General features: G+C 43.2%; 3 protein-coding genes across 5 annotated transcripts in view; all 3 read right to left on the bottom strand.

The window, feature by feature from the left end:
• Nucleotides 1-1,980: 1,980 nt before the first annotated feature.
• Nucleotides 1,981-13,073, bottom strand: shfl (shiftless antiviral inhibitor of ribosomal frameshifting). Of its 3 annotated transcripts, XR_004576446.1 has the most exons (11): nt 12,263-13,073; nt 11,752-11,887; nt 7,888-7,937; nt 7,650-7,718; nt 7,256-7,297; nt 6,990-7,145; nt 6,563-6,666; nt 6,323-6,474; nt 5,830-6,153; nt 3,200-3,364; nt 1,981-2,956 (listed from the first exon to the last, which is right to left on the bottom strand). XR_004576446.1 is itself a non-coding variant. In XM_010865818.5 (9 exons), the coding sequence occupies exons 1-9, from the start codon at nt 12,287-12,289 to the stop codon at nt 5,927-5,929; spliced, it is 963 nt and encodes a 320-aa protein (XP_010864120.2). In that variant the 5' UTR covers nt 12,290-13,073; the 3' UTR covers nt 3,406-5,926. The 3 variants fall into 3 exon arrangements, 1 of the variants encoding a protein (XP_010864120.2); XR_002197385.2 differs by lacking the exon at nt 1,981-2,956 and having other exon boundaries at nt 3,020-3,364; XM_010865818.5 differs by lacking the exons at nt 1,981-2,956; nt 3,200-3,364 and having other exon boundaries at nt 3,406-6,153.
• Nucleotides 13,074-18,221: 5,148 nt separating this feature from the next.
• Nucleotides 18,222-20,594, bottom strand: LOC105007049 (microfibril-associated glycoprotein 4). The gene is made up of 5 exons (XM_020050844.2): nt 20,485-20,594; nt 20,163-20,366; nt 19,907-20,003; nt 19,603-19,770; nt 18,222-19,485 (listed from the first exon to the last, which is right to left on the bottom strand). The coding sequence occupies exons 1-5, from the start codon at nt 20,488-20,490 to the stop codon at nt 19,238-19,240; spliced, it is 723 nt and encodes a 240-aa protein (XP_019906403.2). The 5' UTR covers nt 20,491-20,594; the 3' UTR covers nt 18,222-19,237.
• Nucleotides 20,595-21,114: 520 nt separating this feature from the next.
• notch3 (notch receptor 3) overlaps nt 21,115-26,863 on the bottom strand; it is a 39,685-nt gene continuing 33,936 nt past the window's right edge. The window contains exons 24-26 of the mRNA XM_029123156.2: nt 26,088-26,235; nt 25,343-25,440; nt 21,115-25,229 (exon numbers count right to left, since the gene is read on the bottom strand). Coding sequence (XP_028978989.2) covers nt 23,766-25,229; nt 25,343-25,440; nt 26,088-26,235 — 1,710 coding nt within the window. The 3' untranslated portion in view covers nt 21,115-23,765. The remainder of the gene's footprint in view (nt 25,230-25,342; nt 25,441-26,087; nt 26,236-26,863) is intronic.

Here is a 26,863-nt window from a genome sequence, read left to right as displayed (position 1 = left end):
GCACTCTCCATCCAATCTTCTTTTTTTTTTAAGGGAACTCGACGAAAGCAGCAGTTGCCTCCCAGCCTGCCCGGGGTCTCACAACTGGGCAGGCTGAGGCATCTTCACCAAAGGCACGAACCGTTGAAGGAAAAATACCCTCGAGTTACAGCTCACAGTCAGGGCCTGTGGTTGAACAATCAGAATTTGATGAGCTCAATGGAGAATTTGATGAGCTCAATGGAGAATTTGATGAGCCAAGCTGAAGCCCAGAAGACAACACTTTTGAGCAACGTGGGATCAGCATGACATGGGGCGTTGACAATCCAGGAGATTCCGGGATTGCGGGAATTTAATTGGAATTGAAAAGGAAAATGTTTAGGTATCACAGCTGTGTTGCGTTTGAGGACAGGCAAAAGACATAGCAGCCATGGGGTTTAGTTGTGTTTTCCCAGTGTGCCCCTGCCCCTCCATTATAAAAACACACATTCTATGCCATTGATGCGTGCACATTATTTTGGTGAGGTTGCCTGGCAACCTGTGTATGAAGGGCAATAAAAAGGGTACATAAAAAGCTATAAAGAACATCAGTGGTCAAATGTTCAACAACTAATGTCAACAGGAAAGCTTCTTTATTCTCATAACAAATTCCAAAATGTTTCTTACTCATTTGGATTGCTACACAGTCCGACCCAATTTCTTTGAACTCAGAGGGTATTCATGAATACAAAGGGTTGAAGAATTGGACCCCAACATTTAACACACTGGGAGATGCATGTTCAACTAGACGTGCAGAGGTTATATTGACTATACATTTGGTAGTTCATTTCCTTCTCAACACTTTGGCTTTCAGCCTTCCATGTCAAACTAAACACGCCCTTAGGAAGGATGTACATCACACTCCTGGACATTGCCATTAATAAAACCAGTACACCAACTATCAAGGGATTCCATCAGAGAAAAATATTGAATTTGGTGTTCCATCATTGGTCAATTTCTTAACATCAAAACTGCATTTATGAATTGCATATACATTTTAAACCTTTAATGTCGTTTTAGAACATAATTCTGGCAGATGCAAAATATTCTGTCTGAAAGGATCCTTGGTGAGGTAACTGTCTCTCAGATTATGGTGATTGAAAGAAGTCAGACATCTGGTCATGTTCAGGTAAGGAGCGCTGAGGGAAGGTTCTGAGGTCACAGGGAAGGAGTTGAGAGGGGACCTGACTAGACCAATTCCAACTGAGGCAGTGATTCAAGGAGTCTCCTCAGATCTGTCTTGGTTGGAGTAACTCTGTTTACGTCATTGCTCCTCATACTGACAGGGAATAAATTGTGCTATCACTTCTTGACAGAAAGGAAGGACAATATTGATTATGCTCATATCTTATATTAACATATCCTGTGGTGACACACCACAATACGCAGTCATGTCCTACATTGCACACAGATGCATGATACGGTATTTCCCTAGAAACAAATCATCTACATTGAAACATAAACGGGATGAACATTTTGAGAAACATAAATCAATTATAATGTTTCATTTTATATGGAGTCTAAGGATACAATAACCTTAAGAGTATTTTCCAAAACGACCTTGTATGTACCAAGCTTATTATAGTTTTGCACTTGTCACTATTTTCATAAAAATTTCGTTTGCATTTTTTTGTTTTCAACTTCAGTTTAGTTTTAATTTGTTTTTGAAGTGAGTTTGCTAGTTTGTTTTAGATTTTTTGTAAATGCTTAGTTTTAGTTTAGTTTTTGTTAGTTTCAGTGTTTTTTGTAATGCTCAAAGGTCAGAAAATGTTTTGTGTAATACAAACTTGACAAAACATACCATTTAAACAAATGTATTCACTTGGGACAACCTTCCACAAAAGACAACTATGAAAGATGTGTCAGTCAGTCAGTTTGTGTCATTAACCAGAAATATTTAGATTGTTTTTATTTAGATTCAACTTTATTGTCATTGAACTGTACGAGTACAGTACAGTGAAATACAGTTAGCATATAACCAGAAGTGCAAATAAAGAGGGCAGAACATTTACAAGTATTAAGTATTAAGTGTATCTTACGAGTGCAATGTACAGATGTGCAATGAAGGCAAATACAGTGCAAAATGGCAATTCTAAATGAGCAATGAATGCAAATTGGGGAGGGCAGAAAATGTACTAATTTACAAGGAATACGTATGTGTAAGTTGGAATTAATCGTTGTGCGTTGAGGGAAATGCAAGTACAAATAACAATTCTGACTGTGGAATCGAGCAAGTTGGAGGTGTAATGTAGTCTGTGCAACTGAAATGCAGGGTTAGCATCAATGAGGATCCTGAGGTAGACAAGTAGTACAAGGGAGTAGTGCAACAAGGTCCCTGAGAGGCAGAACTAAGCAGTGGACCGGTGGGTATGTTTACTTATGGAACAAAGAGACCTGTACCGCCTCTCTGATGGTAGGAGGGCAAACAGTTAGTGGCCTGGGTGTGAAGGGTCTCTGATGATCCTGCGTGTCCTGCGCAGACACCACTTGCTCTGAAAGTCCACGATGGCTAGGAGCTGGGCACCAGTGATGTGTTGGGTGGTTTTCACCACTCGTTGCAGGGCCTTCCAGTCAGCCAGGGACCATCTGCAAAACCACACCTTGGCACAGTTCGTCAAAATTCGTCCAAAGTTCAGCTTTGGTGGCTGGCTTTTTGTTGTCCCTGTCGAAGCGAGCGTAGAACCTGTTTAACTCGTCGGCGAAGGAGACGTCGCTGGCTGTGGAGGTAGTGTTCTTTGGCCGGTAGTCTGTGATGGCTTGGATGCCCCGCCACATGCGTCAGGACTCAGAGTTGTTGTTGAAGTGCGCCTCAATCTGCAGTTTGTGGTCATTTTTAGCCATCTTGATGCCACTTTTCAGGTTGGTCCTGGATTCTGCATCGCTTGATCTGAAAGCAGCGTCGTGGGACTTTAGCCATCTCTCTGTTCATCCACGGCTTCTGGTTGGGGAAGGTCTTTATTAGTTTATGGGTGGTGACATTGTTGCTGCTGGTGTTGATGTAATCCAGAACAGAAGAAGCGTAATGTTTCAATGTCCGTATGGGAATCAAGGGGGCCTTGAGTGGCAAACAAACTCCAATCTGTGCCTTGAAATCGTGTGCTTTAGAAGTGAGTCCTCACTGATGGTTTCACATGTTTAATGAGCGGTGTGCAGACTGCCATAACAAGAGATAGAAACTTACAAGGAAAGTAAAAAGGCCTGCACCTAATCATCAGGTGCTCCAGACTGGTTGAGCAGTGACTCCTGGTCAAATATGTAAACAGTCTACACAAGATGCAGCCTTAAGTGCAAAATGTGTGTAGTTCTGCTTCTGGGGTGAGATGCAGATAGTGTGCAGGGTAGAAATCTAAATAACCAACAGACAAAAGAAGACACACATGAACAGCATGTATTAAACCCATTTATGAGACACACATGAACAGCAGGTATTAAACCCATTCATGAGACACACATGAACAGCATGTATTAAACCCATTCATGAGACACACATGAACAGCATGTATTAAACCCATTCATGAGACACACATAGCAGCATGCATTAAACCCATTCATGAGACACACATGAACAGCATGTATTAAACCCATTCATGAGACACACATGAACAGCATGTATTAAACCCATTCATGAGACACACATGAACAGCATGCATTAAACCCATTCATGAGACACACATGAACAGCATGTATTAAACCCATTCATGAGACACACATGAACAGCATGCATTAAACCCATTCATGAGACACACATGAACAGCATGCATTAAACCCATTCATGAGACACACATGAACAGCATGTATTAAACAGCATGTATTAAGGGAGCTCAATCTAAGAAAAAAAAAACATGAAAAAAAATCAAGGTAGGCTAGGTTAGCATTTTTGTGCACGCTTTTCAAATGGACATTCATATTCGTGGGATTTTTCCCCTTGAGAAATGTTCCACATATTTTATCACCTTCCACTTCAAGGCACTTGGTCTTATCTAAGACACAGTCATATTCAAAGTAATCTCAAATGGGACTCAGCCACTTTCTCCCAACTTTTGTCGCCATGATACCAGGCGAGTAGCGTGGACTAAAACTGGCAGTCATCTAACAAATTGGTAGATTTCATATCCACCCAAAATACTAGTTGACAAAGACGAAAAACTAAAGACATTTTCTCTATAATTTTAGCTTATTTTTGTGAGTATAGTTTCAGTTTGCGTTTTTTTGTAAAGCCTCATTTTTATTTTTATTTCAGTTAACAAAAATGTTTTTCCACGCCTAGTTTTTGTTATTTCGTATGTTTTCGTTAACGATGATAACCTTGGTATGTACAACAGCACAAATAGTAGCTTCTATGTTGCTAATCGAACGTAAATTACACAAGATTACGAGATACAAGGTATCTGCAGGAAATGTTTTAAATATGTTTTTCTACATAATTGTCCCAGGTGCCTGAAGAATTTCCCACTGAAAAGTTATATGTCTTGAAGTCTCCTCATACTGCCCCCCCCACCCCCACCAGACCCACTACTTTTCCATGTGGACAAGCTAAAACTAATTCAGTCTCACTTGGTAAGGGAAGGAGATAAGTTGAGTCATTGTTTAAAACAGAATGTCCATTAAAGATGCAATCAACAGATCATCAGGGTTCCATGATGTTCTACGGCAAGCATTAGTATCCACCAATGACAAGTGAGCATAGAAAGCAAACAGAGAATTTAAGGACGTGGCCATGGGTTGTGACAGTGATGGCACAGTATCGCTCAGCAACCGCAACGTCTCGTGTCACAGATCTGCTGTGTTTGTCCATCTCAATACCTGCCACGTTGGGCTGTGAGGTAAGCCCACACCCTGCTGAGAAATGGGATTTTAAAGAGCGAGTCATCCTGATAGGCACCCAGCCGCCAGCTCCTCTCCATGCAATTAGGGACGCGTTGCTAAACTACTGACCTACTGATGGCTTTATAATCAAGTCAACCTCTTCGCTTCACTATAACCTCCTACATTATTATTATTATTTTTTTTACAATATTATTTTCTATTGTATTGTATTACACCGGACAGTATCCCTTGGTTGATATAAATATAAATTACAAAATGTGACTGTAATAGTGACTTGATGTCCACTACAGCCTTACAACTTCACAGACTGTAGATCAGTTTATTCACAGACTTTTGATCAGATTATCTTATGAACAAGTAATAAACATCTGGAAATAACAACCTAAACATCTGGAGAGAAAAAACAATCCCTGAGGCGCCAAAGCTGATTTCACTATGTTTTGCCCATGCAATGTAATATTTAACTCAAAACACTATATTGCATGGTAACTGAGGTTCTTAATCCATCACACGAGATTGTGTTGGTCTAAAATATACAGTGTTAGGTATATTCTATATTATTCAGTCTGATGTATTGAAATTACATTTGTTTTGTCTGTTTTATTTCTCCCTTCAGGATCCATGAACCATATTAAAAATGATAACAGATATACATTTTGTAATTTGTAAAACATTTTGTAATACATTATGGTTCAGGTAAGGCAAAAGGTGTTGGCAGGTGCAATAAATCTTGCCTTAAAATCTCAGACATTATGAAAAGCAGCGGCAACAACGAGCAGCTAACACTTCGGTATGGATGAGCAAATGCAAACCTACAACAGGTCACAATATCAACTGACATTTTATTTAGCCGACTTTTCATGGTTATCTGAACTGACTTGTGAGTATTGATCTGTTTTTCTGGCTATATCATCTGACTAGCGACCGTCGAGCTGTCCTGGAAAGTGAAAGCAACACTATTTAAGTAGCTTATTCCATCCTTACACTGGACCTGAGACAGGGATTCGTATCCTTGACTGTCGAAAGCACCAGGGAGCAGGAAGGCTTCTTAGGAGCCGTATTGGTCACATCAGCGGGGGCTCTAGTTACTGCTGCTACCGCTTCTACTGCCCTCCTCGCTGTCACCCTCCTCCTTGATGTCGTCCATGAGGAGGTCGTGCAGGTCAGACATCAGGCTGCCCTGGCTTAGGCAGGTGTTGACGGTGGAGCCGGTGCTGATGTGGGCGGGGCTCGGGTTGACCACGCGGGGCTTCCTGTTCCGCTGACGACTACGCGGGTGGACACACTCTGTCCCTGGAACAGGAGGCTCTGGAGCGGAAGGACAAGGCGGGCTGGTTGGCAAGGAGCCAGACAGACGTGTACCAGTGTGACCTCTAGTGGCAAATGTTAGTAACGCCGTGTGTAGCATGCTGTATTATTATTGACCCATATTGAGCTGCGCAGCAATGTTGCCTGTGTTGTGTGCGTGTGGTTTAACCTCCTCTGTTGTAACAGTCCTCGGCAAGGCAGCTGTGCGGGATTGGATTCCTAGGCTTTCCTGTTCCCTTGCGTGGAGGAAGGATCTCTGTCGGCGTCACCAGAGTTCGGCAGGTGTAGCAGGGAGAGCCCAAGTCCATCCTACCAAAACCCCTGAGGGACAAATACAACCACTGGATGACGCGACATCCTCTCGTCATCTCTCATGATATCACATGTACAGGACAGGTCAAGCTTTTACCTGAAAGAGCGTGTGCATTTGGGGCAGTAGAACACTCCAATACCCCACATTTCGTCGCTTGGGACAGGGTCGTATTTCTTTTTGCACGAGTGACAGCGAGAAACCTGCAGGAGATGACGGCCAGGGAACAGTCAACAGGTTAAATTACTGCTGTAAAGGGTAGCCCTGTGGCCAAGAGCATTGGACCATTATAAGAAAGGTCACTGGTCATAACCCCTGAGCTGGCAAGATGAACATTCTGTACTTCAGTCTCTGAGCAAGGCAGTTAATCCAGGTGGCTCCTTTAAATCTGTTCTTAGTCCAAGTAAAGAAATAAAATAGGACACACACAGAAAGAGCCACATCAATTGAAATAGAAACGGTCATTTGTGTATGTTATAATATTGTATAAATGGAATTCCAGGCTGGTCGTATGAGTGGTATTTACCCTCTTCCTCTGGGGCACACGGCGCCACCAATCCATGTCACAGGTCTGGCAGGCAAACTGGTGCAGGACAGAAGGGGTGTGGTGGCTCTTGGCATTGTCAAACATACGCAAATTGCTCACAGTGAGAGGCAGAACCCGCAGACGCTCTCCGAGCTCCTGAACACGTAACACACACACACACACACATACACTTATTATTCAGTTGGTCATTTATTTCACCTCCATCCTCTGCCCAGAAGTAAGTGAATTGTTTTTGTATGAGTGACCTTTATATCTTCATCGTCTTTAGGTGGTCTGCCACCTCTGGCCTGTATTTAAGAGAAAAAGGACATAAAAATCAAGGAAACTGATATTACCTCGACATACCCCGATTATCAAACTGGATATATGACCTGGAAGGACAGGAGTTCTAATTCTACTCTCAGAACAACAACATTCTTGTCATAATACTGAAGCTCACAAATCTATTACCAATGAGTTATCGGTCAAATACTGCCATCGTGGCCTACAAGAAGCTAGGGTGTCAACACAGCTGTCCAGCGATGTAAAGTGTCACAATCTGATGTAACATAATGTAAGATTGTGAAATAACGAAACTTGTAATTAACATTTCCTTCTAGACCTGATGAAAGACGGATTAACCCTGTAACTGGGCTGTACCTGCTGGGAAGAAGGAGGGGGGGCTCCTGCCTGTTGCCTCTCCTCGGCCGTGAGCCTCTGTACCACATTCTGAAAGAGAATCAGACAGGTTGATCAAAGATCACACGGCAATGGAACTATCGTGTTTAACACCACAACAAACCACCTGTTCAAACATGCAGGCCAAACTAAATATACCACTAGGACAAACAAACACACATAGGTTGACAGAGAATAGTATGAAAGTCCCAAATGTAACCTGAACAGCTTGATCCTTTTTTAGGAGATTTCTGTCCTCATCGTCAAGCTCTGAGGGTAAGAACAGAGAAACAGGAGTCAGGGAATGCACTGTCAATATGACCAACCCTTAAAGAGATAGTACGTTCAGAATTCATATTAAGTTAACTTACCAAAATATATTCCAAAAGGCCAGTAGAGTAATTTTTTTTCAAACAATCACATTATTCAGCTCTGTCCCAGTCTGTAATTAGCGTTATTAGAAAGGAAACGTTTCGTACCGCTATCTCAAAGCTGCATTGCAAGTGGAAAACTTCTCCAAAACACTTTGATGCGGTAGCATCGGTTTTCTAAACAGTATACTGACGAAAAAGCCGGCGGAATTGGTTAAATTCAAACTGGCAGTAGCGAACAATTTCCTATAGCCACCATACAAAGCTTCTGTTATTCGGCAGTGATGTCACTGAGGTGAGCGTAAACTTTAACCTCCACAAGCTATATGAAGATAGGTTGCTTTGCCTAGCTTTTTAAAATTGCTGCTAGTTTACATTTTTTGCTATATTTTTACTTTATATATTTATTTATATTTATTCTTACTACGTACAGCAAAAAATTAAGAGACCACTGCACCTTTTTCTTTCCTTTCCAAAAAAGTTGAAAAGGACGTTTTTGAGTGAGGAACAGAAGGGTTAAAATTAAGAGACCACTGCAAATTGAACGCTTCTGCTCCTCACTCTAAACTTTCCTTTTCAACTTTTTTGGAAAGGAAAGAAAAAGGTGCATTGGTCTCTAAATTCAAATGTTCCATGTCAAAAGAATTTCATTGTGCAGGATGAAACTATGTTATTCAGTGCATTTGATAAATAAACTTTTGGATTATCCTTTGTTTGTAAGTATCGATGTCGACTTCTGCCTGCTTGTGGATCTTGAGTTAATTAAATTCTACCTGCTCTGCAATTGGACAATACATCTGCCTCTCCCGAGCAACTTCACCAGCGAGACGTACAATTTTTGCAAGATACATATTAATACAGAGGATCGTGCCCCACGTTCACTTAGAACAGGACTAAAGGTGAATGCAATTCCATCAGGTTACCCAGTTCAACCCGTGGAGACAAGACAAATTGTAAGTTATACGATTGCTATGTTCTGATTGCTATGTTATAATACATTAAGTACACATTGCCTCTGGATATTCTGGGCAAGGGATGGGGATTAACGGGTTCACCATCGCCCCCCTTTAGCTGCTGTCCAAGCATCTACAGTGGGGAGAACAAGTATTTGATACACTGGCGATTTTGCAGGTTTTCCCTCCTCCATACAGACCTTCTCCAGATCCTTCAGGTTCTGGGTCTGTTGCTGGGCAATACAGACTTTCAGCTTCCTCCAAAGATTTTCTATTGGTTTCAGGTCTGGAGACTGGCTAGGCCACTCCAGGACCTTGAGATGCTTCTTACGGAGCCACTCCTTAGTTGCCCTGGCTGTGTGTTTCGGGTCGTTGTCATGCTGGAAGACCCAGCCAAGACCCATCTTCAATGCTCTTACTGAGGGAAGGACATTGTTGGCCAAGATCTCGCGATACATGGCCCCATCCATCATCCCCTCAATATGGTGCAGTCGTCCTGTCCGCTTTGCAGAAAAGCATCCCCAAAGAATTATGTTTCCACCTCCAGACCGAGGGATATTGACCGTCACCTTGAAGTTCTTCCATTTTCTAATAATTGCGCCAACAGTTGTTGCCTTCTCACCAAGCTGCTTGCCTATTGTCATGTAGCCCATCCCAGCCTTGTGCAGGCCTACAATTTTATCCCTGATGTCCTTACACTCTCTGGTCTTGGCCATTGTGGAGAAGTTGGAGTCTGTTTGATTGAGTGTGTGGACAAGTGTCTTTTATACAGGTAACGAGTTCAAACAGGTGCAGTTAAAACAGGTAATGAGTGGAGAACAGGAGGGCTTCTTAAAGAAAAACTAACAGGTCTGTGAGAGACGGAATTCTTACTGGTTGGTAGGTGATCAAATATTTATGTCATGCAATAAAATGCAAATCAATTATAAAAAAATCCTACAATGTGATTTTCTGGATTTTGGTTTTAAATCCCATCTCTCACAGTTGAAGTGTACCTTTGATAAAAATTACAGACCTCTACATGCTTTGTAAGTAGGAAAACCTGCTAAGTTGGCAGTGTATCTAATACTTGTTCTCCCCACTGTATTTGGTCAATTCCGTGTCTTATGGTTAGAACAAGAAAGGCTATATCCCCCATTTTTATTTCTTAATGCTCATATTCAGAGTCAGGCAGAATACATACAGCTCTGGACGAAATGAAGACCCCACTGCACCTTTTTCTTTCCTTTCCAAAAAAGTCAAAAAGGAAGGTTTTGAGAGAGGAACAGAAGGGTTAAAATCAAACGCTTCTGTTCTTCACTCAAAACTTTCCTTTTCAACTTTTTTGGAAAGGAAAGAAAAAGGTGCAGTGGTCTCTTAATTTTTTCCAGAGCTGTATGTATTTTCCTTTCTCTCTCAAACAAATAAAGTTTGACTGTCTGAGGTGAATATCAAAGACGAAAAAGTTAACTAGCAAATACTAACTTTTGTTTACTGTGTACACACTGTCTTCCCAAACGAATGTGTGGATTGATACAATTGTGAACAATACTGACCGGCAAACACAGGAAGTACCCATTCATTTGAAATGAGAATTATATTGTGAAAATTAAAACTTTATTTTGAGGATTACAACATTGACATGTTCTTTGAGGTAAACAATACCACTTGTCTCTGTTTGGAGTGTTTTAGAGTAGTTTTCCACTTTCAATGCAGCTTTGCGATAGGGATACGTACGATTTTCATTCATGAATTTGTACAATGCTAATAACGCTAATTCCTGACTGAGACAGAGCTGAATAATGGACTCTATTTTAAAAAATGACTCTATGTGCCTGAAGGACCAACTGGGGCTAATGGGACTGTCACTGAAAACACTATCACTATCCCTTTAACACAAATACATGATTTAGGGTGAAACCAACAGAGGTCATATTTGAACAGAGTGGTTAAGGTTTGGTTTCAAATAATGTTCTGTTCCTGGACAAGGACACACATTTAATGGAGTAACTCCACTAAACAAGGTTTTTAGTAAATACCTACTGCTTACACTTTGAAACCACTGCATAGGGTTTCCCAATGTTGACTTTGGTATTTTCAATTACAGTATTTACCACTGTATGCATAACATTTTTATCTCTGTCCTTTTCACTGTGTTTATCATATTTTTACATCTGTCCTAATATATCAAATCTTTATTTCTGTAATTTCCTGAATTGATCATATATGTATCTCGGTCTTAAATTATGTTTATCATACCTGTCCTTAAATGTATATCTGTCTTTGTTTCTGTCTTTAAATGTATCACTTCTTCATCTCTTTTATATCTCTATATATGTAGAATACATTTGACTTAATTCAAAATACATTTCAGGTATCAAAATGTATTCCACCTATTATTCTGAAATGTATTTAAAAATGTATGCATACATTTTTCTTCATTCAAAATACATTTCAGCTATCAAAATGTATTTCAGCTTTTATTCTGAAATGTATTTGAAAATGTATAAATATATTTCAGTTTTGTCCAAATGTATTTCACTGTCAAAAATGCTCTCATTACAATATGTATTTTGTATAGAAAATACACTACATAAATAAATAATAAATATATATAAATATTTAGCAAATGTATTAAAAATATATTAAAATACATTTATTTTCCGTATGGGCTGTATTTATCACAAATTATCTCTGTCTGTTACTGTATTTATCATATCTTGGTCCTTTTATTCATCACATATTTATCTCTGTCTTGGACTGAATTCATCACATCTTTACCTCTGTCTTTCATCAGTATGACTTCCAAGGTGACCATGCGATGGTTGTTGGCATAGCGTCTCATGAGTAAGACTGCCTTGTCTATTGCTATCTTGCCATGGAACGTCTCCCTGAACCGCCTGACACTTTTCTCCAGCTGAGTTAAATAAAAGACACAAATAAGAAAATTATCATATGGCTATACAATTAACAGATTGCCATGTTGCTTTTTAAAATGTATAAAGCCGAATAATGAAATCTTCCTTAGTAAGAGATTTACAGAATACGGCAACAACTATAGCCTAACCTGTGAGATTATTTAAAACAGTTCCCAACACACAATGTAAGACTTTCCTTGTCTTTATAAATGTTAAGAAACACATCCTTCTTCTATATTGACCAGAAAACAAACTGACGTTGTTAACTTTGAACCCTAGGCCTAGACTGCGGCACAAACAGGAAAGTCGAATGCAAATTGACCGTATGAAACAGTAGCAATCGCCAAATGAAAACTAAGTTTGCAGTAGCCTACCTCCAATTCGTCTCGCAGATGGCTCATTTTATTATGTCTATGATGTATTCTTGTATATATTAAATTCTGCGGATCTATTTCCTTCTAGTACAGTCACGCTGTGTATACTAGCAACTTTCACTTTGAAGTTAGGGCGCAACACTGGCATACGCTTTATGCGAGTCATTATGCTAAACAACCACCAAGCGTTAGTGTTCGTTATGACAGCCAGGCAAGGAAGTTGCTTTCCTATAACGCTGCGGTACCTAACGTCATGCACATCTGTAAGTATGCATTTATACTTCTTCTTTCAAGCGTGAAGTCCTGTAGTACAACTACTGTACAGCAGCCCTGAATTAGTCAAATAGAATTAGCCAGAAGTGTGTTTTGCGTTTTGATCCTAGGTTTAGTTAATGTGTTGGCTGGACCGGGTCCGTGTACGTTTTGGTCATTGCAATATTTTGTAAAATAGAAAAACATAATAATGAAATTAAAAAATCTTTGATATTACATTTCATTGCTCATTAGGTTGTAACTCACTGCCATCACAATATTGTGTATATGATACTACTAATAACGATATCACAGAAAATGAGCAAGGTATGCAGTACCGATCACCCAATGAGAAGGAAACACAATAGGTGGAGGCAGGGGTGGTGGGTGTTTTCACCTGCATGCTGATATTGTGATAGGAGCGATACATTGCTGACCAGTGACAACTCGAGTTTCATGTTTAAACTTGATATGTCAATATCTTATAATCAATCAATCAATCAATCAATCACTGAAATGTATTTATAAAGCCCTTTTTACAACAGCAGTTGTCACAAAGTGCTTTACAGAGACACCCGGCCTTAAACCCCAAGGAGCAAACAACAGTAATGTTGAATTTCAGTGGCTAGGAAAAACTGCCTCTTAGAACAACTGCATTATTGCAATCAGGTGTTCAAATTCTGGTCTTGGCTTTCCAGCAGGGCCTGTGGGTCGTATGACTGGCATAGCTTGGCTCAGCACAGAGCTGCATTGTAGTATGTTGGGCACAGTGGAGTTAATGAAAAAGTGAAAAAGTGTAGTGAAAAAAAAATTTGAAAACACTTTTAGATAAGTAAATATGGTGTTGTGGCTAACATAGTTAGATTGGAAAAGTTGAATATTATGATGTTGGGACTGCCTAAACATACAAAAAAAGTTTGTCTCCATCTTAAATGGGTCAAGAAATACTGTTGATGCTAATTATGCTCATTAGTATAGTCATAGTTGAGTTTAAAAAAAATTAAGTTTATGTTATAAGCAATTTGAAAAAGTAAAACATCGTTTTTTTTTTTTTCCATTCTTCCATATCCAATTTCTACAGAATAAATGAGAATCCAATATTTGTTTTGAATCAGAAATCAAATATTGACAATCAAATATTAACAATCAAATATAATAAAAATAATATTGTACAAAATAATCCAATGACCAAAAGGTGTATGGACTGCCATGAAAAAATAAACTGAATGTTTGTTGTTTTAATGTCCTATGAAGTATGGCAACTAGCAATGGGCTGACCGAAAGATGCATATAAAATTCTCTAACAACCCCAGAATAACATCTAGGGATATCTGTCTTGCCACAGAAAGGGACATTAGCCTAGACTACATTGTATGTCAGGAAGGAAGAAACATCTCCTCTCAAAAAATTATATCAAGTCAGACGTTTTCCAGACAATACCTGGGTAAAGACCACAACTACTGAAACAATGTCCTCTGGACATCATGTTTGCTGAAAACAAAATGCATGGAGGCGGTGGCATTATGGTTTGGGGCTGCTTCAGTGCCTCAGGGCCTGACCAACTTGTCATCATTTGGTGAACCATTAATTCCATATTGTATTGGAGAAGTCTAGAAGACAAAGTGAGGCACTCTATCAAAAAGCTCGATTTGAAGCAAACATGATTTTGCAACAATCCGAAACCCATAATAAAGCAGAAGGGCTTGATAAGACAAAATTGAGGGTTATGGAATGGCCAATTCAAGCGCAGATTTCAATCAAATGCTGTTGGGGACTTGAAGCTGGCTGTGCCTGCAAGAAAGCCTTTGAGCATGACACAGTTGAAGCAATATTGTAAAGATTATCTCATCTCATCTTCATCCGCTTATCCGGTATCAGGTCGCGGGGGCAGCAGCTCCAGCAGGGGACCCCAAACTTCCCTTTCCCGAGCCACATTTGCCAGCTCTGACTGGGGGATCCCGAGGCGTTCCCAGGCCAATGTCGAAATATAATCTCTCCACCTACTCCTGGGCCTACCCCGAGGTCTCCTCCCAGCTGGACGTGCCTGGAACACCTCCCTAGGGAGACGTCCTGGGGGCATCCTTAGCAGATGCCCAAACCACCTCAACTGGCTCCTTTCGACGCAAAGGAGCAGCGTCTCTAATCCGAGTTCCTCATGGATGGCTGAGCTTCTCACCCTATCCCTAAGGGAGAAGCCAGCCACCCTTCTGAGAAAACCCATTTCAGCCGCTTGTACTCGCGATCTTGTTCTTTCGGTCATGACCCAGCCTTCATGACCATAGGTGAGGGTAGGAAGGAAAATTGACCGGTATATCGAGAGCTTTGCCTTCCGGCTCAGCTCTCTTTTCGTCACAAAGGTGTGGTAAAATGAATGCAATACCACACCCGCTGCTCCGATTCTCCGGCCAATCTCCCGCTCCATTGTCCCCTCACTCGCGAACAAGACCTTGAGATACTTTAACTCCTTTACTTGGGGTAACGCCTCATTCCCTACCCGGAGGAGGCACTCCATCGGTTTCCTTCTGAGAACCATGGCCTCAGATTTAGAGGTGCTAATCCTTCCTCATCCCAACTGCTTCGCACTCTGCTGCGAACCGGTCCAGTGAGTGCTGAAGGTCACAGACCGATGATGCCATCAGGACCACATCATCTGCAAAAAGCAGCGATGAGATCCCCAGCCCACCGAACTGCAACCCCTCCCCACCCCGACTACGCCTCGATATCCTGCCCCATAAAAGTTACAAACAGGATTGGTGACAAAGCGCAGCCCTGGCGGAGGCCAACCCCCACCTGGAACGAGTCCGACTTACTACCGAGAACCCGAACACAGCTCTCACTTTGGACGTACAGGGATTGGATAGCCCTCAAAAGGGACCTCCTCACCCCATAATCCCGCAGCACCTCCCAAAGTATCTCCCAGGGGACCCGGTCATACGCCTTCTCCAAATCCACAAAACATATGTAGACTGGATGGGCATATTCCCAGGCCCCCTCCAGGAGTAAAGAGCTGGAGCTGCGTGAAGTTGGCTTCCCACCCAACGCAAAACTTCATCAAACTATGCTCAATCGTATGTGCTGGTTTGTGCTGTAAAAAGTTTCGTTTGTGCTGCTTTGGTTTTTTAGATATTAAAATAATATTTTGAGGTCAACCTGAGGTCACTCAGCCCCCCCACATGCTCCAAATTCACCCAAAATAGTCTCGTTCGTTTGTGCTCCGTTTGTGCTGATTTGTGCCGGTAAAAGTTCCGTTTGTGCTGCGTTGGGTTTTAAAATATTAGACATTGAATTATAGACAATGACGTCACTTAGCCCCCCCACATGCTCCAAATTCACCCAAAATAGTCTCGTTCGTTTGTGCTTCGTTTGTGCTGGTTTGTGCCGGTCAAAGTTTCATTAGGAGTTCCTCAAAGTGTTCCTTCCATCTCCCAATTACCTCCTCAGTTGAGGTCAACAGTGTTCCATCCTTACTGTACACAGCTTGGATAGTTCCCCGTTTTCCCCTCCTGAGGTGGCGGACGGTTTTCCAGAAACACCTTGGTGCCGACCGAATGTCCTTCTCCATGGCTTCCCCAAACTCCTCCCACACCCGCTGTTTTGCCTCTTTCACAGCAGAGGTCGCAGCCCTTCGGGTCTGTCGGTAAACTGCAACCGTCTCTGGAGTGCCCCGGGATAACATATTTCTTTCTTCCTTCTTCAGTTGGATGGCTTCCCTGACCACCAGGGTGTTTGAGGGTTACCGCCCCTTGATGAAGCATGGTGAAGCATGGTTGTGGGAGCTTCATGCTATGGGGATGGTTGTCAGCAGCAGGGACTGGGAAACTGGTCCGAATTGAGGGACAAATGAATACCACAATGACCCAAAGCACACAGCCAAGACAATACTGGAGTGTCTTCTGGAAAAATCTGTGGATGTCCATCACTGGGCCTGCCAAAGCCTGGACTTGAATCACATGTGAAACCTGAAAATTGCAGTTCACCAATGCCCCCCATTCAATCTGACAGAGCTTGATAAGATCTGCAAGAAATAATGGGAGAAATGGCTCAAATCCAGGTTTGCAATGCTGATAGATGCATATGCACAAAGTTTTTAAGCTGTGGTTGCTGAATAAAGGTTCTGAAAACTAACGCATATGACATATTTAATTTATTTTGTTGAATAAACTGGCACAAATTTTTATAAATGTTTTATCGCTTTGTCTTCATGAAGTATTGTTAATAGATTGAAGGGAAGAATAAATAAATATGATCAATTACAAATTCCGTCCATAACACAACAAAAGGTGGAGAAAGTGAAGGTGTCTGAATACTTTCCCAAGGCAAAGTATGCAATATAATTATGTTATTATACTGTAGCCTATCCATTTCACAACTGACTGTACAGCATGGAGCTAATTTGTTCTTAGAAGAAGTAGGATTATAGGGAACAGGTCCCCTCCTACACACATCAGCTTTTATTGCACAGTCAACTGGTCACATGTAAATGCATTTCAGCCAATGATGCAGTTACAGTATATAACCCAAGATTGCAACTGCAAGTATACCTTAGAACTCTCTCCGTGTCATATTTAAAAAAAAATATTCCAGGAGAGTTACAAAGAGCGGTATACGATCAGTGAAATTAAGTGAAACTATCGGTTACATAAGTAAGTTAACGTGTCCCCAACTGTTTGTTTGTGTAAGACAGTACTTGTACTGTATTGTTAACTAACTTTCTGTTTGTTTAAGGCAGAAGTGACATAGGACACCCGCGCACACCTGTCTCAATCAATGTTTGAATAAACACAACATTCACCTTGTTGCTGTCAAAGGTGTGTCAAGGTGCGTGAATAAGGGAGCCAAACGCAGGGAGGTAGTTACTCTTCTTTCTATTTAGAGAATAGGCACGCGTAAAACAAACAAGCGTGCAACTGCTACGCAATACAAACACCAAACATAGAACAATACCACACAAAGACAGCCAGAAACACAGGAACTTATATAAGCGATCTAATGAGGGAATGGACACCAGGTGTGTGCAATAACAAGACAGGACAGTGCCGTGGGAGGAGGAGTGGCGTGGCTAGAAGGCCGGTGATGACGAGCGCCGAACACCACGTCGGGAGGGGTGACGCGGGTCCTCCATGCGCGTCCTCGTTACAGTTGCTTGATGGAGCAGCAAATGTTTTTTTGGCAAAGGTGCATTTTAATGAATGAAAGAGAAATTAACCTACCAATCAGACATATATTTAGTGGATACATCTTTCATTACTAAACAATGATTAGTATTGCCAACAACAAGTGTGTAAAAATTATTCTGACACACTTTGAATTGAAGCAAAGGTGTGACTACCTGGATTGACACGGTTTGTTTGACCTTCTCACATTCTTGGTTTGACTATTAGATATCCCGTGTTTCTTCTGATAAAAAAAAATCCTTCACCACATTAAAACAACAGTTCAGTTCTGATATATGTTAATCAAGTTAATTAAGTGGTTACAGAGCAACTGACCAGTAACAGACAGGCTGCAAGCTCGAATCTCCAAGATGAAGTGAAACATTTGTGTATTAACAAGTGTATTATTTTATCAGAATCTCATTAAATTCATACTAATCTATAGAACCATTTATTTTTCAAAGCAACAAAATAACTTTAGCTTGAAAACAAACAATTGAGGAAAAAGTGGATTTCAGGACTAACTTCCTACAAAGGGTGAAATGAGGCACACGTTAAAATGATGCTTTTGGTACTTTATCAAGTCATTATTACATTTAATTACATTTTTCAAACACTGAGCATAAAGGGATCTGAATAAAGTTAGTTTAGTTTAGTGTGATGGATCTGACGAGAACTGACTAGGTACAAACCAAGAGAATAGGGAGCAGGCTAGACAGCCAGCTTATTGTAGTTTGGTTTCAGTTAAAGGACATGAAAGCTCGGTTGTCCCACACCCCTCCCCATGCAGTTTCCATGAAACATGTTAGCATTAGCTTGTATAGGGAGGATAAAACAAGAACAATAAAAATAAAAAAGGCCCGGTGTAGTCAAATTAGAGGAAAAGCTGTTCCAAACTATACAGTCAAAAAACAACTCTGAGACTAAAACTGAGAATATGTGTAAAATCTGTTAAAAAATATATATTTAAAAGGGTAATTTAGCACTTTCATTTTGGTAAGGGACTGGGCTAGACCATCTTAGCAGCGTGTCATCACATTATTCCTAAAATCCACCATTTCAAGGACTAAGAAGGCCAAGGTGTATATAATTAATAGAGATTTATGAAAACATGGAGTGAATCTTAATGATGTTTTAAGTTTGCCCTCTTTCTCTTTCCTTATTCAAGTTTGGCCTTGTCCACTTTATTCCTGTGATATTGGGTTTCATTTTCATTTTCTTTGACTTTTGGGCATGTTTTGAGTGATCATTTTCAGGAAACTGTAGCTGAACCAGGCAACACGACCTTGCTTTCAAACTCAATTATCTATTGGCAAAGATCCCAGACATTTGAGCTACAAACAATCCTTACCAAATGGAACAGGGTAAGTTTCGTAGACAACTTGCGTCTCAATAGATTTCTACAAATTGTATGTTGTTTGTTGACTTATCATAACAACAAAATATACATAATGTCACAACATGTATTTCATATACATATATAATTCAATAATATAATTGCAAATCAGGTTTAGGATTAATTAACCCTTGAATGCAATATGAGTCAAATTAAAGGTGAAAGGCTCTAAAATTATTCTACAGGCCTTATCTTCATTGCAATGGCTTTTAGAGAGTATTTATACCCTTTCCAAGACACCCAGTTGATACCAATACCATAGATTGAACTGCCCCACAGATATTCTCCATTAGGATTGACACTGTGGCATTCTTCATACCACCATCCTCCTAGATATGTTTGGGCACAGTTCGCAGTGCTACTGTCCTGGTCTTTGTCAAAGGTGGAGAACCTCTGCCCATTGTGTATATCCATAGATTTCCCTGAAATGCAGTGAATGAATTGATCAACATTTCCATTCACAGTAGAACCTCTGTTATTTTGTATCTATCAAGTAGACTTTTCCGTTTGTTAATGCTAGAGAAGTACTTCCTACTCACCAGCACCTCCATCTTTGAAGCCACTGAAATGCAGCTTGTATCCTTCATGCTCAGGGTCAATGTAGAAGGATGAGTACTGGACGTGGACTTTAGCACCTTGAAAGTCCTCCATGTCAACCCGTAATTCATACTTCTTTCTCTGAGTTAGGAGATGGATGTTTTCTAGTCCTGAGGGAGAGTACACCATAATGGTGGAGAACGTGAAGAGATGGGTGAACACTTGATATTTACATTAACAGACATTTTAGGCATTTAGTATGCTAGCATAGACATTTCAAACATGCAGAGAGCATCAGGTTCTTACCTAACCAATACTCTCCAGAGGCCTGGCCAAACCCATTCCTGTATTGGTCCCATCCACGGTAAAAGTTCACCGTCCCATCCTTTCTCCTCTGGATCACCTAAAATAGATAGGCTCTCGCATTCACATTTTCCACACTGAGGACATTTTGATCAGTCCCTTATCTACATTCTCTACTTCAAACAATACAGAGCATGCTTCAACACAGGTTAAACCAGAATTTGGCTCAAAAGAGAATGAACAATAGCTTCATTGAGACCGTCCATTTCTTTCCGTCTGGTCGGTCATCGCAGCCCATGTCACAGTAGACCTGGACAGCAGAGGTTGCTCCCCCAGGGTAGATGGTAAACACTCCACTGTGTCCGAAGCCCCCGGAATATACATCAGCACAATCCACTGGCATGGTCATTTGTGGTAGGGTATGGACTGCCACAGGGATCAATAGAAGGATGACACCTATAGCCTGCAATAAATTACCCTTTAACTTACTTATTTATACTTAAACTTATTCATACTTAAGACCACAGAATCATGACCACCCCCCCCCCCCACACACACTTTTTTAGGTTAACAAATCTCACCTTCATTACTTCCCTGATAGGACAGAATGACCATGGGGACGGTTGGCCAAGGTTGGGATCTGTCTCCACTCCAGGAGTAACAAAAACAGAGAACAATAATGAATAGGGAGGTTTTGAGAGGGGTTTTATGCCATTTGAAGAACACGGCAGGAGGGGTCCTCTTACACGGTAGACTTGTTTACTTTTGCACAATATTGACAGTGGAAATTCCACTGAATCAGCGCATGAACAGCAAGGGTTGCAAAAATCCAGACACTAAATTCTTAGTTTTTACCTGCAATCACGTGTGAAGGATTCCTGAAATTAGGAAGGTATGAACTAATCCCCGAACAAGGATTTCTGAATTAACTGAGAATTTTGCAATCCTGGACACAACTGAGGACATGTGATAAGAAGCACTGTCAATATCAATGACCCCATATAGTCAAGGCCTCTCTAAATCTAGGGAAACAAGTGATGATTTTAAACATCCACTACAATCTACAGTTTCTTCAGAATATAATATTATATATTCATACATTAATGCATATATTCAATACTAATATAAAAACAATTACGTAAGTATCAATACACAAGTCAAATATAAATCTCCGAACATGCGACGAATGTGAAAAGATACAAACACAGAAATGTAGTTCCCTACAGTTTTTATTAGAAGTAACTTATTTTACAACTTTTGTCTGTAAAAAGAAACATTGTGGAAAGTGTTTTATATGTACAATCATTTTTAAACTACTTTTAAACAAGTATATAGGAATTAATAATAATGATAGAAATATCTATGACTGTTCTAATACAAGACCAATAAAATATCAGTCACATCCTCAGTTTTGACAGCAATGCTAAAAGGAAGTACATATTCTTTTTGTCCTTTTTAGTACGTAATAATTTTTAGAAACATAAGACTCAACTTAAACAAATAGATCTACCCAGGACGAACATTATTTACAGGCGGGGATATTTGAAATGTACAGACAGAGCACTAGTAGCAGTGTGACCAGGAAAGGAAATCAAAGGATCGGTGAAAAAAAATAAAAATAAATCACTACATGAACCCTGAACTGGAATCTGAACCTAGTATCAGTAGAGCCCAGAAACCTCCCAGGAGCCACTGGTAATATAGTAGCTGGTTGTAGAGAACAGGCTTGGAGCTATGAAGGAAACAGCCACAGGGTGAGGATATGGTGGCGGGTGGAGAGGTGTGCGGCTAGACCATTCAGTAGAAACCTAGCCAGAGGGCAGCTGTGTTCGGGCAGTGCTTTGGGAGGGCTTGTTGGATCCCGCGTGGGGAGGCACATCCGTGACTGCAGTAAAGACATACAGTAGGGGGTGGGGGGCAGCACTACATAGTAGTGTTCTCTCTCCTTCCTGGTCTTCCAACATGTCATGCGGACACGTCACCTCCGTGGCTGGCGGGCTGCAGGCTGCTAAAGATGCAGGGAACACTCCTCTGCATGCCCTAGTATAATGCCTCCCTGAGGAGTGACAGAGCACTAGCATCCCAGCTCACCAGCCACGCCCTCACGGTGACTGACTGCACCGTAACCGAAACACGCACCGACACCTCAATGACCAATGGAGGAGGATGTGCCTCGCTTGGCCCAGGTGACACCGGGCCCAATTCCTAGCTCTATCTATATGGTGTTGCATGCATAACGTTGACAGCAATAGTACGAAAGGCAGAACCAGTCCCAGGACACAAAAACCGGGCCGGGCGTCAGAGCGCAGGACCCAACCAGGAAAAGGCTGTAACTTCTGGTCGCGTACCACTGACACGTTGACGAAAAGTGAGGCGGCAGCACGCTAAAACGAGGACAGTGACAGGCAACATGCAGGACTGGTGGCGTGGGAGTGGTTAAAGAATAGCAGCCAATAAAACATAGCTTAGTACATCCATGTGATGTTCAAAAAGGTAACCATGGTCTCAACACATACAATAGAAAAATAACAAAAGTGAATTAAACCAAAACTAATAGGGTAGTGACAGGCTGATTTAGAATTGGCAAATATAATAATGCCCTCATCTAAATGAAGGTTCAGAATGAGTGAAAACAAGCTTTATCACTGAAGTAGCGATGGGAGGCAGCGTGGTTTTTCTGACAGTGGGGTGTAAACGCTTTAGACCCGGAAAATGAGACTAGTGACCAGGTGGATGCCAGGCCAAGCGGGGGGGTTAAACATCATCAAGACAGTCTGGGGATCAAAGTGTCTCAGTCCATAGGAACGGGCCTTATACGTAACACAACACTGTTTTCGTTTAGTTGGTCTGTTGGTCTGTGTGACTGAACACTGGCCAATTAATGCAATGTAATGAGTGTTGAAAAGCCCCCCTGGCTCTTTGTCTGTGTGGGGACGAGAAGAGTGCCCCATCTGGGAGTCCGAACCCACCTCACGACAACCCGTCCTCCAAACCCTTTACCCCACGAAGTGCTTCAGAGACGCCCGTCAGTCTACATTCTTACAAATAATACTTCTACGGAATGTTATCAGTTCATTTGTTTCTCCTAGTTTCTCAAATCAGAACATAATATCACTAATGCCGACCAACTTAAAATAATACATATTGTTTTCCCAAGCCAATTTGATCGCTTTACCTGTTGGCCTAAATAAATAATATCAGTCAAGAGCGGCAAGCCCTCCTCCTCTCTCTGTCAGAGCCCTGTGTTGATCTGTCTACTGAGTGTTAAACACTGCTGGTGGGCTGGCTCTGGAGTGAACACACACTTATGGGAGTGAATCACTGGCAGTTTTCCTTGTAAGGACACTAGCCTCAGCTGAGCCCAGCGCAGGTCCTCCATTTAACAGGTGAGAGTGAAGTACTGTGGAAGAGTTCACCACAGAACGAGGGCAGAGGGAACACCTGACAAGGCAGTGATGAGAAACACACAAAAAAACAATAAATAAAAATAAAGGAATTCCCTTCAACATTTTTGCTTTTTTTCGTTCTTTTATCTACTTTTGAAAAAGTTTGTTAGTTTTTCAGGAGAGTGTCCCTAAGTCTTTTAAATAAAGACTTAGTTTTCTTCTTCATATACTTTTTTTTTAATAATAAAAAAAACAAGTCCATCTGTGACAGAATAAGTCTTACTTCATTACATTGTCTGCTCTTTTATTTCGAGACAACACGCATTTCCCTTTACTCTTTCTCTGCTAACACTAGCAGACGGTCCTCGTGATAACAGTCAATCCAAATCCAATGAAAAATCTTGGAACCAGGCCGACATAAACACTAACAAACAGACCTTTACGGCCAGGTGTGAACCAGGTGTCTGGGGGGGTCTTCATGCAAACACCTGCATTTTGCCACTGGGCTCCTGAACATGGGGGATCTGGGTTTGGGCAGGGCCGGCCACAGCCGGGCTGGGAGTGGAGTCTGACCAATCAGACACACAGTGTGGGGAGGGGCTTGACCAGGGCTCGGGCGACTCTGGGGAGGGGGTCAGGTAAGGATGCTCGCTAGGCAGGTGGAGGTAATGCTTCGGCGTGGCGTCCAGGGCGGAGGTGTAGCTATGCTGGGAGGGTGGGGTGGGGTAGTCTTCCAGGCCCGCGGAACTGCTGCCGGCCTGGGGAGGAGGGGCCTGGGAGGCATGCGGAGAGGCGGGCTGCGGGGCCGGCTGGGCCTGGGCCGGCTGCTGCTGGGGGGGCTGCTGCTGGAAGAAGGCCGGAGGGGGCTGCGTCGTCTGGGGGGCGGGCGGGGTGGAGGTCCCCATGCGGTGGCTCTGCTGGCTGGCCATGGAGTGGCTGTGGTGCTGCTGCTCTGCGATGGAGGCCAGCTTGCTGGGGCTGAGGGAGGTGGGCGTGCTGGCGTTGACCGGCGTGGGCTGCAGCATGCCCTGCTGGCCGCCGCGGTACAGGTGCTGCTGCATCATCAGGCTGCTCTGCTGCTGGGAGTGAAGGCCCGCCTGGCTGCTGTGGACCAGGTTCACCACCTGCCCGCCACACTGGGAGGAGGGCGGCATGCGGCTGTGCCAGTCGAAGGGCACGCTGACGGGGCTCACCAGGCCCATGTTGATGCCCAGCTGGCCGGCGTTGAGCACGTAGCCGTGGGGTCCCTGGGTCGCCTGGCCGGCCATGGGCACGCGGCCCTGCATGGACATGCCCGCGTCGGCCAGGTCGTTGAGCTGGGCCAGGGACACAGTGAAGGGCCCGGAGCCATCCATCATGCTGCCATGCACCATGGGAGTGTTGGGCACCGACATGGAGGAGTGGAAGAGACCCGGGGAGGGCATGGCGACCGGGGAGCAGGGGTTGGTGACGTAGCCGGCGTTGTTGGCGCCCCCGCGTGGGGAGTCCAGGGAGTCGACGGGGGAGAGGGTGACGGAGCTCTCCAGCAGGGCGCTCTGCATGTCCAGGGTTAACTTCTTGTTGCGGGCCTTGGCTGAATCCTTGAGGTTCTGGGCGTGCTGTCCCGCCAGACCTGAGCCCTTGGCCCCGGCACGGCGACTCTTCTTCCCCTGGGGGGTGTTCTTCAGGCTGGGCATGAAGGCGCTGGGGGGGCACATGAGGGGGGACAGGGTGTGTGTTCCCGCCATGTGATGCGGGGCCCCTCCGTGTCCCTGGGGACTCCTAACCGTGTTGAACTCGTCCAGCAGCTGAACGATGTCATGGTGCATCCTCTCCTGGGCGATGTCCCGAGGCAGCCGGTCCATGTGGTCTGTAATCTCCCTGTTGGCAAAGTGAGCCAGGAGAATCTTCACGGCCTCACAGCTACCTTCGCGGGCCGCCAGGAAGAGAGGGGTCTCCTCCTAACCAAGGCAGAATAAGAAAGAGTTAAAGAGATGTTGGCTGTCCGGTATCTGTGTACTGACTGAATCAACACTGAATCACAGCTATCTACATGGAGGAGGGCTGGCGGTACCTTGAGGTCCTGCATGTCTTTGTTGGCCCCGTTCTTCAGCAGGGCCACGGTGGCCTCCACATTGTTTACAGCAGCTGCCCAGTGCAGAGCGGATTTACCTGAAACAACACAGTGCTGTCAGTTCTCTGACTGCCTGCAACCCCAGGATCACCCCAGGATCACCCCTCAACTCCAGGATCACCCCAGGATCACCCCTCAACCCCAGGATCACCCATCAACTCCAGGATCCCCCCTCAACTACAGGATCACCCCTAAAACCCCAGGATCACCCCTAAACCCCAGGATCACCCCTCAACCCCAGGATCACCCCTCAACCCCAGGATCACCCCTCAACTCCAGGATCACCCCAGGATCACCCCTCAACCCCAGGATCACCCCTCAACCCCAGGATCACCCATCAACTCCAGGATCCCCCCTCAACTCCAGGATCCCCCCTCAACTCCAGGATCACCCCTCAACTCCAGGATCACCCCTAAAACCCCAGGATCACCCCTCAACCCCAGGATCACCCCTCAACCCCAGGATCACCCCTCAACTCCAGGATCACCCATCAACTCCAGGATCCCCCCTCAACTCCAGGATCCCCCCTGAACTCCAGGATCACCCCTCAACTCCAGGATCACCCCTAAAACCCCAGGATCACCCCTCAACCCCAGGATCACCCCTCAACCCCAGGATCACCCCTCAACCACAGCGACTCCGTCCCCCTACAGAGACACCCTCCGTGGGTTAGCCGGTCACCTACCCAGTTCGTCGACAGCGTTGATGTCCGCGTGGCAGGTGATGAGTTCTTCCACCATTCCCTCCACGGCCAGACGGGCAGCCAGGATCAGGGCGGTGGAGCCGTCGTACATACGAGAGTCCAGGTCTGTGGCCCGGGTCCGGATTAGAATCTAACCAGAACACAACAGCATGTCAGTGTGGGAGAGGGCACAGCCCTGTGCTCAGCAAGTGGAACACACTTGTGCCGGCACCAGGTTCACATCGGTGGTTTATGCTCATGTTGCCTCCAGACTTTCCTGTTTCCACTACACATTTGGTACCAAGGACTTAAGGAGGGGCTCGGGTGTAAACTATCAACGCAATTTAGTTTTCTGGTTAAAAATAAAAGGCTATATTTTTCTGGTAGTAAAATAGTTAACACCATGCTCACTTTGTTAATAATACAGCGATTGAACTTGAGTAATAAAACTAATTTCTCTTCAAACTCCTGCGACCGGCTCCTTCTCCACCCACACTTGTAACTGTAAGCCAGTGTATTCATTATTTAGTTTGATAAGTGTTTTGTCAAAACGATCTCCCTTTAATAGAAGGATTTGGGAGAATTCTGAGGTCATTCTATGTTGTAAAAGGGTCTGCAGGCTACGTCTCGGTCTCAGCGCTCTGGTTTTCTATTGAGTCAGTGGTATCATGCCACGTTCGGTCGTTCCAACTCTTTCCTCTCTGAGACTTTGCTTCTCTGTACTGTTGCTTAATTTTCTTTATATTATCTGGGATCTGTTTGTTTGATTGGATGAAAAC

This window comes from Esox lucius, chromosome 11 (genome assembly GCF_011004845.1).
Source record: "Esox lucius isolate fEsoLuc1 chromosome 11, fEsoLuc1.pri, whole genome shotgun sequence".
NCBI classification, from domain to species: Eukaryota; Metazoa; Chordata; class Actinopteri; order Esociformes; family Esocidae; genus Esox; species Esox lucius.
The sequence above is the reverse complement of the archived record's forward strand: the minus strand, read 5'-3'. Positions and strand labels throughout refer to the sequence as shown.

What these genes read in the sequence shown, in the direction of transcription:
- LOC105007049 (XM_020050844.2), bottom strand. An exon ending in CAGACGGAAAGAAATGGACG is followed by an intron (nt 20,004 to 20,162) that starts GTCTCAATGAAG and finishes TATCTATTTTAG; the next exon opens with GTGATCCAGAGGAGAAAGGA. An exon ending in CTTCAAAGATGGAGGTGCTG is followed by an intron (nt 19,486 to 19,602) that starts GTGAGTAGGAAG and finishes ACTGCATTTCAG; the next exon opens with GGAAATCTATGGATATACAC.
- shfl (XM_010865818.5), bottom strand. Translation starts at nt 12,289, where the DNA reads ATGAGCCATCTGCGAGACGAATTGGAG. An exon ending in GTGTGCCCCAGAGGAAGAGG is followed by an intron (nt 6,667 to 6,989) that starts GTAAATACCACT and finishes CATCTCCTGCAG; the next exon opens with GTTTCTCGCTGTCACTCGTG. An exon ending in GGACTGTTACAACAGAGGAG is followed by an intron (nt 6,154 to 6,322) that starts GTTAAACCACAC and finishes CTTCCGCTCCAG; the next exon opens with AGCCTCCTGTTCCAGGGACA.